At 50.7% G+C, this 13294-nt stretch overlaps 1 protein-coding gene across 1 annotated transcript; it reads right to left on the reverse strand.

Moving 5' to 3' along the window:
- Positions 1 to 491: 491 nt before the first annotated feature.
- MGAT3 (mannosyl (beta-1,4-)-glycoprotein beta-1,4-N-acetylglucosaminyltransferase) lies at positions 492 to 2321 on the reverse strand. Its single transcript, XM_010184041.1, has one exon. It carries the CDS (start codon positions 2319 to 2321, stop codon positions 813 to 815), a length of 1509 nt encoding a protein of 502 aa, XP_010182343.1. The 3' UTR covers positions 492 to 812.
- Between the last annotated feature and the right edge of the window lie 10973 nt (positions 2322 to 13294).

The following is a 13294-nucleotide window of genomic DNA, read 5'->3' on the forward strand; positions in this document are numbered from 1 at the left end:
TGTTGTGGGTGAAGGGGTGAAAACAGAGTGAAAAATAAAATTCAAAAAAAACCCAAACAACAAAAAAACCAAACATTTTTCTCCTCTGCTTCCCATCTGCCTGCCTCAGGACTGGTAGAGCATCAGGCCAAAACACAGCCTAGGACAGATGCATTAAAGCCTGTGGGAGGAGGCTGCATCTTGGGGAGAACACCTTGGCAGCAAAGGATTTCCCTTCCCCAAAATACTCTTTGAATAGAGAGTTATTAAAAAAAACCAACACAAAAAACAGCATACTGAGATGCTTTGGCACATTCACTCATCCAAAAAATGCCTGTGACACACATCTGCGCACGTGACTGCTCACATCGTTTTGTGCCTGCTGACTCACACGCTCACTGAATAGCCCAGGCTCGCATCTGTGCTTGCTCCAATCCACAGAGGACAAGGGTGGATAGGAACAGCTGCCCTCTCTCCCCATGGGACCCACCCAACCTCCCCCCAGAGGAAAACCCACCAGCTGGCTGCAGAGATGCCCTCCAGCCAGCAAGAAAGGTCCGGGAGATGCAGGAAAGTCTTTATGCTACTGCCAGAGTAGGTCCCCAACATCTCTCCTCCTCCTGCCCTTCACATAACTGAGGAATTCATGTCCCCAGGGTCAGCCTGGGATGAAGAGGAGAAGGGAGGGAGGGAGGGAGGGAGGGCAGAGACCCCAGAGAAATGGCACACCCCACCTAGAACCAAAGAAAACAAAAAAGGAAGGAACAGACGAAAACACTCGACTCTTTCTCTTTATCATGAAGTTCTGATTTCCGACACAAACCCCAGTGGCCTCATGCTGCACCCTCTGCTTTTCGGTAGGGGTTCTCCAACAGGTAGCGGAACCGCTGGTAGTTCTTGAGCAGGTACTTGGGAGCGTACATCTGCTCCTTGGGGTCAGCGGGGGGATACTCCTGCGTAGTACCATCGAACCAGCCACCAGTCCGGATCAGCTCTCGGATATAATTGAGGTCTCGTTTATCCTCGTAGTCACCCCAGCGGGGGAAGTCCCCATTCTGGGCCGACACCAGTTTGAAGTAGATCCCCTCTGGGGTGAAACACCAGGAGCAGTGCCAGCCAGCAAAGTGGAGGGGGCTGCCCAGCGACCACTGCACCAGGATGTGGCCAGTGCTGTTCTCATACTGCCGAAAGCCAGGCATGGTGTAGTACTCACGGCGCCGCAGACGGATCCCGTCGGTAGCATAGACAGCCTGGAGCATCCCCATGGTGCAGCCTGAGACCACCTCCAAGGTGCCCGGTTGCTTCCAGAAGAAGCCATATAGTGACTTGCGCATGTGAAAGGCGAAGGGCTCCGTCCAGCCGTCATAGAGCTTGAGGAAGAGCACACCGTCACGGGCGGGGATCTCATCAGCGTCATCGATGATGAAGACATCATCCGGGCGCAGGTTGCGGAGGCGGGAGATGCCATCCCGGGTGAGAAAGGTGCGCAGGTAATCGTCAGCAATCCAGCCATCCTGGCGGCCACCAGGGGGAAAGTGGTCCAGGAAGACGTAGAGCACCTTGTGGCGGATGTAGTCGAAGGAGCCGTTGAGGAGCATCTCGCGGAACTTGAGGGACCGCGGCTCTCCGTAGGCCGTGAAGTTCGACTCACACACCACGAAGGCGTCCACCACATCTCCCAGCTCGTGGAAGCGGACGTCCAGCAGGTCAAACTCATGGTTGACATTGATGGCGTTGATGACCCGCCGGGGGATCTCCCGCGGCACAAGGCGGTCCTTAGTGGGCAGGTTGGAGTACTGGACCACAGTGGGGACCCCGCAGCTGGGGCCGTGCCAGCCCGGCAAGCACACGCACTCCACCCACTTGCGCCGCTTGGTCCTGCTGGCGCTCAGCGGCTTGCGAGCTGGCCGCCCCGAGGCTGCACCATCCGCTCGCTCCTCCGGCCGCCCTCCCATGGGTGGCTTCTCCAACACCTTGGTGCCCGGTTTAAAGCAAACGCCGCCGGCTTTGGTACGGACAAAATACTCTGTTGTGTCTTCTGGCAGCACAAACTCCACTTTGTGCAGCTCTTCGCTGGCTCTGCTGGGGGGCAGGGGCTGGAGCAAGGGGGAGTGGGAGTAGAGGGGTGTGCGGAGGAACTCTGCACCCCCTGGCTCAGGGCTGACCTGAGGTGTGACGGGGGCATTGTTCCAGAAGAAGCTGGAGACGAGGTTGGGACTAAGCGAAGCCAGCTCCCGGGGAAAGGTGACATAGGAAAGGGCCTTGAGGAAGTGCAAGAAGGAGATGAGGCAGAGACCAGCCATGCAGAGAGTCAGAAAGAGCTTATGGCGTCTCATCTTCATCCTGTGGAAAAGCCATGAGAAGGAAAGTCACATTCAATAGTTACCAAGGTGCAAAAAGTTTACCACTAGTAGGAAGGCAGGTTGGGGATGGCTGAAAGCTGGTGAAACTCAGCTTGCACCTTTCAGGACTTGGATTCAAGAACTGCTCCTCCCATCCCCTGCCATATTCAGTGGGCATTTTGCCTCAGTTGGGTTACACCAAGCTGAAGCTCTTCTAGATCAGTCTCTCATAAACTCGAAGACAAGAAAGGCACTGGTAACAGAGCAGAAAGACAGGAAAGTCAGAATAACAAGAATTCATGACCCAGTGAACTCACTGCACTTGGCAGGTTTGTCTCTATTCATTGATTGAAACAAAATGAACATAGCCCTCCTCATGCCATGCATCACCAGAGAGCTGGGAGATTAAGAGAGACCAGGAGGGATGAGAGCGAATAGGGAGTACACAGTTGAAACATGACTGGTGTTAAAGAGTTTTAAAGGACCAATATCATTAGCCAGGCTACCAGAGCCAGTGAAACACCTGCACTCCATAGACCTTTGCTGTGTTTGCTCAACACACACCCTTCAAAACCACCCTTGTTCTGAGGAAATGCTACCCAACAAGTTCACATGGGGAGCAGGAAAAAAAAAAAAATAAAAAAAAAATCTGTCACTTTTACTTTTCTCCCATCCATCTCAAATCCACTGTATCTCCAAATGTTGCCCTTTGGTTTTTGTTTTCTGTGGAGGAGATGCTGAGGTTTTATTACATCTGGATCAAAGCAGCTAAAATAAATGCCTAGCTGTCTCCACTGGTAATACTGCGCCATCATGACGGATCCATGTCAGGCCAGCAAGCAGCCAGCAGTACAGAGCCCTTCCCTCCAAACACCACAAAATATTGCCTTCATCCTCTCCCTACACCACCTCCCCTCCTCCAGCCCAGGCAGGGAGCGCAGAGCTGCTGTCAGGCGGAGAAATTATTGAAGACTATAATCCAAAAAAAAAAAGACAACAACAACAAAAAAGAAATAAATAACTAAGCTCACCCAAGGAAAGAAGAAAAGGTGCTCACCTTCTGCTGTTTAGGGAAGTGAAGGTTGGGGTGAAGGTGGGCAGGAGAACAAGGTCACCCAAAAGCCCTTTGCAACACCGAGGCTGTCCTCTCCTCCCAGGAGCACAAAACCCTCTGCGTAGCAGCAGGTGAGGGGCAGAGATCCCCTCCAAGCTCCACACATGCAGCACACACCGCTCTGCCCTCTCCACAACACGCTCCCCTGTGGCAGCTTCTCCGCCCCGGTGCCATCCCCCTTCCAGGGCCAAAGTTCCCAAGAAGCACCGCGCACCCCATGCCATCACTTATAAACCCTCCGCCCAGCGTGCAACCATGCCAGCAATGCCTCTGTGGGAGGGAATCCACCCTCCTGGGGGGGCATGGGGGAACTGCCCCACGCCATTAGCCCCACACAGGGGCTGTCCCACTCCGACCCAGGGCTCCTTCACAACTGAGACATGTCCCAGTGTGGAAGCAGAAGGAAGAAGCACTCAGCCCGCTACCGGCACTTCAGAAGGCATTAAGTAAAATACAGCAAAGCACGTTTACTGATTAACTTGGAGAGACCTTAATACTAAAGTGAAAAGCCATAAAGCATTCAGACAGATGGCAACTGCCCAAAGGAAAACATATCTGGTTCTCTACAGATGGCTCCAGTATGGACTTTGGTAGAGGGGTTGTCTGCGGTAACACCCTTACAGCTTAGCAACAAGCGTTTCTGGAGACTTTGCAGTTCCCTTTTTAGTGAGAACCACCATCCACTAACACCATTGCCTGTGCTCAAGTGGCAGGGTGAGGAGTCCCACGTCAAGCTCTGAAGGGGGGTATTTCAGGCCTGAAGCTGGTGAAAGAGTTACAGCATTGCCATGCAAGGGAAAAAATGAAAAGAAAAGCAAACAAACAAGAGATATCTCCATCCTATTTGATAATGATTATAATTTTTTATATACTCTGACACAACATAGGTCAGCAGAGGGCAGGGTCCTGGCTTTGTGCACCCCATCTTGTCAGGTGGGCTGGGAAGGAAGAAATGGCAGCTCTCCTCAGGGGGCCACGCCACGGCAGGTCCTCACCTCCTGCACCCACCTGCACAGCATCACAGCCTGACCTCACTGCCTGGCTGTGGCCCAGCTGGTGGGAGACCATCTTCACGATGGCTCAGCCATGAAGTGGCTGGATGTTCTCCTGTTCAAAGCCATGGAACACCATCTTGGGGCATACTGTCAAGCTTTCTTCATGGAGGCAAAACAAGGGGCTGCAGAAGCCCTCAAGAGCATCTCGTTGTGTCCAGGCTATTTATTTTCTTTTTTGCCTTAAGGCTCTGTCTTGCTGGAGCAGCAAGATCACTTGCAAGGCAGAGGAGCATCCAGTGCCTTTTCCTTGCATGTCACCAGTTTTTGCTCTGTCTTGAAGTGAAGGGTACAAGGAAGCTGAAAACTCTAAATTAGCAGCAACTGGCTGTCACAAGAAAACGTCTCTCTCTGGTAAATTAGCACAGCTTTCTCCAATCAGGTTCCCTGTGCTTTCTCCAAGGCATTATCTCAGGTCGCTCGCTCTCAGATGCTGAAGCCCAGGCGAGTTGAACAGCTGGCCTGCTGCAATAAGGCAAACTCAATGGCTGCCAGTTAGTGCTGGTTTCACTTCAGTTCCTACAGGAGACACAAGCACAGGGCAGACAGCTTCCTCTGGGCCAGCCCAGGACAGGGGACAGGCCCTGAAGGAGTCACACAAGGCACACCTCCATCTTCCTCCCAGACGACTGCGATGCTCTGCACACCACGGGAAATTCCCAGACAAAAGGTCATAACTCTTGACATTCAACAAACTGCTTCCCTTCCTGGGATGCAGTATGCCATGTCAACAAAGCAGGGCCCGCCGTTTTAGGAAGTAAAGCGTATTTTCCTCACTTGACATTTGCATACATCGATATCTGTCACATGGCTCTGCGGCTCTTCACCCACCGGCAAAACTCAGCCTGTGCACGGCTGTGTTACTTCCCCGTTACCGTTACCGCAGCCTGCGCCTGGGAGATGGTGGCTGATGTGCGCATCGCTCCCCTGCAGCTCTGTCAAAACAAGCTGGCCCTGCAGTACCCTCTGCTGTTCTGCTGCTGACATTTCCCAAGAGGCAATTTTCACTGCTCAGTTGCCGGGAGTGGGAACATGAACCCATTTCCTATCCCCTCCTAAAAGGGGGTGGGGGGGGAAGCAAAGGAGCGAACTGTGTCCTCTTCAAAACCTCTTCCCTGGGAGCCACCTCCATCCTCACATGCCAGGGATTCCTCTGCTGGGGAGTAGAGAGAGCTCATACACCCTTGGGTGGGCCGAGATACTAAAAAACATCGGTCACGTATCTCTTCCCATATCATCTGATCAGTGCTGCAGTGAAAGATGTCTCTTTGAGTGGTAGCTAATTGGAGACAAAGGCCAGCAGGGGAGGAAGATGTTATTACCCACCTTCCCCATCCAGAACATTTAAATGTGGTGGAAATGAGAAAGGAGGTACCAGTGAGGGAGACATCTCAGCTTGTCATAAAAGGGGCCAGCTGCTCTGCCACAAAGCAGCCATCAGTTACCAGGAACACAGAAAACAGCAAGAAGAGATTTCCCTTCTGACAATTTTGAGTGAAGAGAGGAAAAAAAAGTCAACTTGAACTCGGGGCGAGTGATCAAGTTGCTGTCAGGTTAAAAACAACAGCAAGAAAAGCTTTAATGTTCAAGCAGAAGAAAAAGCCAGAAGGAGCATGGACAGTCAGCTCCATTAAGGCAAAGCTCTTTAGGGAACATGCAGTTATAAACTGCTTCAGCAACATTCAGGCTCAGCAAGAGAAGCTGAAAGCTGCTTTTTGTAAGGGATCCCTTTGATAATTCCTTGCTTGAAAAAGTTATGTCTCTGCCATGCTGGGGAAGGGCTTTCTGAGAAGGAGGAAAGCGAGAAGTGGTATGTGTACGAGTTATCCCTAGGCACCTGTTACCACTTTACTTTGCCATTATATCGAGTGACCAGTTGATTTATACCATCCTGAAATCATATCCTGCTTTTCAAGGAGCCAGAGAGAAAGATATGCACTGCTAAGAGCTGGCAATTCACCAGTCCTCATGTTCTCTGAAGGACACTGGCAAGAGGCCATGCAACAGGCCACTGGGTGCATGACACCCCACACTCCATCCCGCTAGGGCACAGGACTCAAGACTCTCTAGACCTCTCCTGTGGTAAAGGAGAAAAGCTGCTGTGGAGGACAAACCAAGGTAGAAGCTTCTGTTTTTTCCCCTGACACAGAAATGCCTGTCTCCTCTGCCTAAAGCTCTCCCATAACACCCATGCAGTAGCATATTTGCCCACCACTCAGGCACTTCAACACAAAACAACAATTCAAATTAGAATTACTTTCACATGGCAGATTAAAATCCAGCACAACTTCTATCCCCCACTCTGCACTGAGGGCCAAACACTCTCTCTGTTCCAGCCAGAGACAAATGAACAGGCTCCACACTTTGGAAGTACCAGGTCTACCCACCATCCACAGGGCACACAAGCATCACAACACACACCAGGGTCACAGCACCCCAAAACACTCCAAGATCTCAAATTACTTTTGTCCTGCACCCACAAACTAAAGAGAAACTATAAAACTTTGTCTACAACTGAAACATGACTGGCTCAGGGACAGCAGGACTGTGCTTGGCTTAAGGATAGGAAGACAAGATTATCCTACAAAGCTGGACAGCAGGGAAAGTGGAGAGGAGCAGGATGTGCCAGAAGGTAGCTAGAGCTCAGCATTTCTCTCGCATGAAGGATGCCACAGCGTTTTCAGGAACTGCAAGCTTGGATGAGGTCAGCAGAAAGTTCTGGCAGCCACAGCACAAGGTGGTTTGAACGCAAGCAGGTCTGTATCGGCTTCCCTTCAAGTTTCAAGGACAGAATACAACTTTCTTCTGTGACCTTCATCGGAAGCTACTGCCCACAGCGCTAATGCAAAATAGCAGTACTTCACGCTATGCGTTGCCTTTGCAGCTTCGAGGCAACCGACCACAAGGTCCCACTGACTTGCTGCCAGCGCAACTGGCTGGAGCAAGCCATCCAGCACAGTTACTCTTCAAGTAAGGTCAGGCTAAGGGAGAGCCAGGCCCTGTCCTAAGCGCCTTCCCTCCTTTTCAAAAGGAAGGTGACCACTCTCAACAGGGTGCCACCATAGCATGCCAGAGCTGCCATCCACGCACCATTAATGAGTGTCATCAAGTCAGGAAGAAAACTGGATAGAGAGAAAAACAGACAGCTAAAGGGTGAATCTACACAAGGCTAAGGTGAGGTTGGCCAGGGAAGGGTGAGAGCACAGCTGAGAAATAAAAGCATCGCCTTCCCAGTGAAGGCAAGATACATGATGCATGTCATGTCAACCACAAGCCTCAGGAGACTGTGCAAGATCTTGCTAGGCCTCAACTGACCAGTAACATCTGTGGTCAAAAAGGCATCTCTTCTCCTACACGCTCTTGTAGGAAATCCAAGTGCTCCACACCAGTAGCTACAATCTGCTGCCTACAGAAACTAAGATGGATGCAGTACAGAGACCCCATCTTTTTAAGTGCTGTGGCTGCTCATCTCTTCAACCCCTGGAAGCACCATACCTATGGACTCCACACTTTCCATGGGCTTTCACTGTTCCAACTGTGAAAATCTTGTCCTGCTCTTTGGTGGACTAAGCCTTGGTTATTTTAGATGCCACATCTCCAGCCACAGCAAGATAGCTGTACGCTCTGGGACAAAGGAAATCTTAACCCTCAGTACACAGCACAAGGGACCTGGAGATAAAGTGGTCTTTGTTGATTGGATTTTGGGTCAAGACTGATCTCCCAGAAGTCAGCTGAGTAGACCCTCAGCATCTCAACACCCTCAGAGTCCATTATAAAACTCTCCACTCGAACAGATTGTTCTTACTGCAACTTCCATAATACTAACAGCAGCATAATTATATAATTCTCCAGCCCCCGGTTTAACAGGAAGATCTGCTCAGAAAAGACTAGAAAACTCTACTGAAATCCAGTAATGGCCCTATGAGACACCATTTTAATTTTATCCAAGAAGTACTTGGACATCACAAGGGTACAGTACTGCATGCTAAAGAAAACTTCAAGCTGGATTTCCAACTCCACTGGAATCTATCAAATATTCTTCCCAGTGTCCTTCAGCTGTACTGGGCTCCCTTGTAACTCATCTTCTCTCTCCAGGTAAAGCCAGTCTCACTGTAGGAATTTCCACAGTTCCAGAGATGTCTCAGCACACTCTGGTCCTTCAGATGCTCTCAGAAGCCATGATTTTAGTTTCTCAGCACCACTAGTCTAAGCACTCCTTTCCTCTAAAGGAGCAGCAGCACTTCTATCTATAAAAAAGTGCTATATAGCACTTTTCCTATCCTCTTCTCTCCTTCACTTATGCCCAATATCCTGGAAGGCCTCTTCCTCAGCCCAGCTTACTGCTCCTCAAAACATCTGTTTCCACAAAGACTGCTGCGATGGCTCTGGAGATTGCATCACCACTTGACTCCAAGATGGGGCCTCTCAGGACATCGGAGGGTGAGCTGAGGCACTGCTCATTGTGCTCTGCAGCACATATACACCAAGGACACACAGCATTTCTCCCAGCCAAATACAGTACTGCTGCTGCTCACTGCTCCATGACTGCAGCAGTTACAACAGTGTAAAATGCGAGCCGGCTGGTCCTTTTGCTTCTGGATTTTGGTATCTTACAGGGAAGGACTGCTCCATCATGACAGGAAGAACAGGAAAGCCAAAAGGGACAAAAAAACTATACAAAAAAAAAGCAGCAACTTATGTCCTCAAACAGGCTATGGGGTAATCGAAGAAGTATGCAAGAACTCCCAGCTAGTCTTGGTGTCTTGCAGAGAGGGACAGGAGAAAACCATTTTGTCTCAGGATAAAAGAAAACCATGCTTTCGGAGACCTCAAGCGAGGGATGTGCTAACACAGGCTGTTGTTTCATAGGCTCTCTCCCCTCACTCACCACCTTCACAGCTCACCACCCCTCAGCTGTCAGTTGTATGAATTCAAGTTGTCAATTGCATGAAAGTCTGCTTTGTAAAGCCAAATCAGCAGCAGATCCAAGTTAAAAATAAACTTCAAGAAAAGTGCCTAGGCATGGCAACGAGCAGCTGACCAGCAGAAACTTTCTAAGTTATTTCACCAGTTCACTTCTCACCAGAACTGTGGTATGATGTAGATACCTCCTCAGACACTCAAAATTACAGGGATTTTAAGGTACCTTTAATCTAACCACATCTCCAATGAGGCCCCCATTCAACTACGATGAGCTCACTAACTCCTCCCAGCAGCATCAGAGAAGGAGCACATCTCAAGGAGGGATCAGGAAGATCAAAGCAGATCCTGGCAGGCAGTCCACATATGCCAAGCAAGTGGAGTCCAAGTCACGAATCCAAAGAACATCACCAAGATGAGCAGACAGGGTTACCCCCAGAGCTGAAGGTCCACAGGTGAAGAGCGCATGGCAGACATGTGCCAGACCACATATATAAACCCCAAGCAAAAGGAAGCAGGAGAGCTCCTGAGGACCTCGTCACAGCCCAAGCAATAGGGAGGTGCAGGTTGAAGAGCCCAGAGGAAGCTGAGATGGCCCTGTGGGCCTGGACCGAGACAGCTGAAGGAAGGAAGGATGCCATGGTGATGGGTAGAGTGCTCAGACCCACACAAGCAGGCAGAAACTGATGTTGCCTCCAGCTATTTTTGAAGCGGGTGGCAGTTGTTTGTGCATCCTTGGGATAAAAGCTCTCCAAGATGGATCGAGAAGGGGAGTAATTAAACCCCAGGAAGACAATAAACAGAGAGGTCATGGGACAGCAGCAAGATCCTTCCTAGCAGCCACGGAGAAGAGCTGGCTCTCCATCCCCACCCTTTTTCCTCCCCCATCCATCACCAACCACTTGGGGTTTGGCAGTGTGCTCACTTTCCCACAGTAGCCAATCTATTACTGCTTGGAAGAGCATTCCCAGCCTCTTCCTTCCCCCTCCTCCCCTCCTTTCAGGCCACAGGGGTCCCACTTGGCAGCCCCCAGATCCCCCTCTCCTCTGAATGTCTGGTGACCAGCCAATCCCATGCAAAGAGCATTAACCCCATTGCACCGGGAACAGCCAGAGAAACCTGACTCCATGCTGAGAGGTTTCTCCAGGGTGTCTCTCCCTCCTTTTCTCCTCCCCATCCCTATGCCAGCCCCCCACCCCACCTTCATTCTCTCATCTTGTTCCCCTTTTATTTCTCAAAAAACTAACTGCAGCCCCGGGAGTGTCACATCTTCCCGAGAATGTTACACGAACCCATGGGAATTTTTCTTGGACCGAGAACAGACCCTTATTTATTTGTCTCTTCTGCCTTTGTTCTTCATTTCCTCTTTCAAGGCTTAGGCAAGACCTCGACACAGTGCTGCCTGGGTCCCCCGCTGCCACTTCACTTTGTTATTATTTTCAGAAAGAAAGTGCTGATAGGCAGAGATCTCTTCAATGCCTTGCCCTGCGGCAGAAGTAAATCAGCCCGGACTCCCACCTCTGGGGTGGACAAAAGGGCATGAGCTCGGGGGCTTTGCAGAGCACCTCGGGCTCCAGCTAGCAGAGAAAACCCCCTGCTTATGTTATCCTTCTGACTGCAGCATCACAGCCCCTCGGATTAAATCCACATGAATCAAATCTCCAGTAAGGGCTCTATGCCGGTAGCAGGCATATGGTACCACGAAAAGGGGCAGTTTCCCAGAACGAAATCAAAAGCCTCCTAATGCACTTAACCCAGGGTCACATAAATCTCTCTTCTGCCTCCCACAGACGGCTGGATCTTGTTTACAGGCATTGCAGCAGGCCCAGGTCTCCACAATATGTTTACTTCTTCTGCACAAACATTCCCTTTCACTAAGCAAAGCAGTACCCTGATCTCCAGATTAAACCAAGCGGAAAGAACCAGGAGCAGGTCTATGGGGAAAGAGAGCTAGTCTTCATCAATGAAATCAATTGCCATCCTGGACATCACACAGGTTTTGGGACCATTTGTCTTCAAGTTCTTCCCTTAAATAGCCTTATTTCTTGAGAAGGAATTTTGCATTTAACCAGTTGCTGGCGTCCCTGGCAAGAGGTGATGAAAGGATGGGTTTTGCTTCAGGCTGAAGAACCCAAGAAGCAGGCCAGGGCCAGGTGGGACAGCACAGCTTGTCCAAGGGACATGTGGTGATTGTCTGGGCAACCCTTCTCCAAATGGAAAAGCCACAAAACTGACACCGTGCAGATGAAAACAGGGAAGCTGAACACTTCTGCTCAACAGTACAGTAGACGGAGCAACTTACTGCCACAATCACTTGATTACAGGCCAAGTTCTTTTCTCTCTCCACCCTCAGCCCTTTCCCTCTCCTTTCAGGTCTGCAGTAACACAAACATTTATATTGAACTCTGTTTCTGAGAAGTCAGCTGCCACCGCCAGGTCAGAAAGGAAGGAGAGGAGGAAGACAGAACTAATGGGTAAGCACACTGTGAAAAGTGGTGGTGAGTGAGGAGGATGTGCAACACAGGGGTAGGGAGCCATGGTCATGTTGAGGTCACCAGGACAAGCAGAGCAGGAGTGGGGACAGCCCATCTGTGTGGGACAGCAACCTGCCACAGGGAGGCAGAAGGCCAAAGGGCTTTAAGGTCTTATGTGGCTGGGAAGGGTGCTCAGCCCGCCCAGCTCATCTTCACAATGCTCCTCTGCTGCAAGACCCTGTACAAAACTGCCCCAGCCTCCCTCTGCCCTCAACTGGTGTCTCTCCAGGGTTTAATCACTGAGAAGTGATGGGAGTTTCAGCTGCGCAGTTTGCTGCTCAACCACCCGATCCTTCAAGTCTTCAGGTCCTGATGTTCTCTTGTAAAGTCCAATGGACCGTGTCATCCAAAGCTAAAAAACACTTTGGCAGGACAAGATGGGCCTTCAAAAGAGAAAAAAAAAATGCTCTCAAGCATCTGAATATTTTAAGAGAGCAGCCCTGATGATCCCTGCCCCAGATCCACAGCACTGTAATTGAGTCAGGGACCAAATCCAAGCACCAGATACACTTGTTTCCAGCTTGACAGCATCTCTTTAGTGCAAAGACAAGGCTCCAAACTCAGGAATCTCTCGCACAGTGGAGATGCTCTGCAGTACCACGCACCTGTGTGATGTGGAAACCAGAACTGGATTTTCAGGGCAGTTCAGCTGCACAGAGGCACACGCGAACAAACACGGGCAGAAGGGAAACACACAGCACTTCCTCATCGCTAAGTGATAGACTCTGGATGCCTGACAAACTCCCCTTCCCTCCCCCCTGCCCCAGTGCTCACAGGAAGCGAGAAGACTCTGTTCCAGAGCACAACGGCACTATAAATAATTCAAGAAACCGATAAATTATGCAAAAAGCAATCCCGTCGTCCCCCTGGCCGAGCTGAATGCAGGTGTGGCCAACCCTTGCTCCAAAAGTTGCTGCTAGACAGGGATTTCGAGGCCACAGAGGCTCTGTGCCAACAGCAGATATCCGAGAGCACAGTGGCCACTTGCTAGCAGCCAGGCCTGCACCAAACAACAGCAGCACGACAGGAGGGATTTGGGGACACGGGGCTGATGAGGAAACAGCAGTTCCTTTAACCCACCCCTTCTCCAGGGACCTCGCATGGCCCCAAGAGTAAGAACAGCAAATCACGTCCCCCTCCAGAGAGGCTGCTTGGGACATCTCGCCCCCATTGGTGGTGGCTCAGTGGCAAGAGCTGCAGCTGGACAGCGCGGGCACAGCACGACAGGGAGGAGAGGACAGGTGGGAAGGAGAAAAGGGAACCTGAAACACTCCGGAGGCAGTAAAGGAGGAACAGTTTTGATAGCAGAATTGACATACGGCAAAGGCTGGGCTGAAAGCAGAGACTCCCAGT

Source organism: Mesitornis unicolor, unplaced genomic scaffold, assembly GCF_000695765.1.
Source record: "Mesitornis unicolor isolate BGI_N332 unplaced genomic scaffold, ASM69576v1 scaffold2365, whole genome shotgun sequence".
In the NCBI taxonomy this organism is placed as follows: Eukaryota; Metazoa; Chordata; class Aves; order Mesitornithiformes; family Mesitornithidae; genus Mesitornis; species Mesitornis unicolor.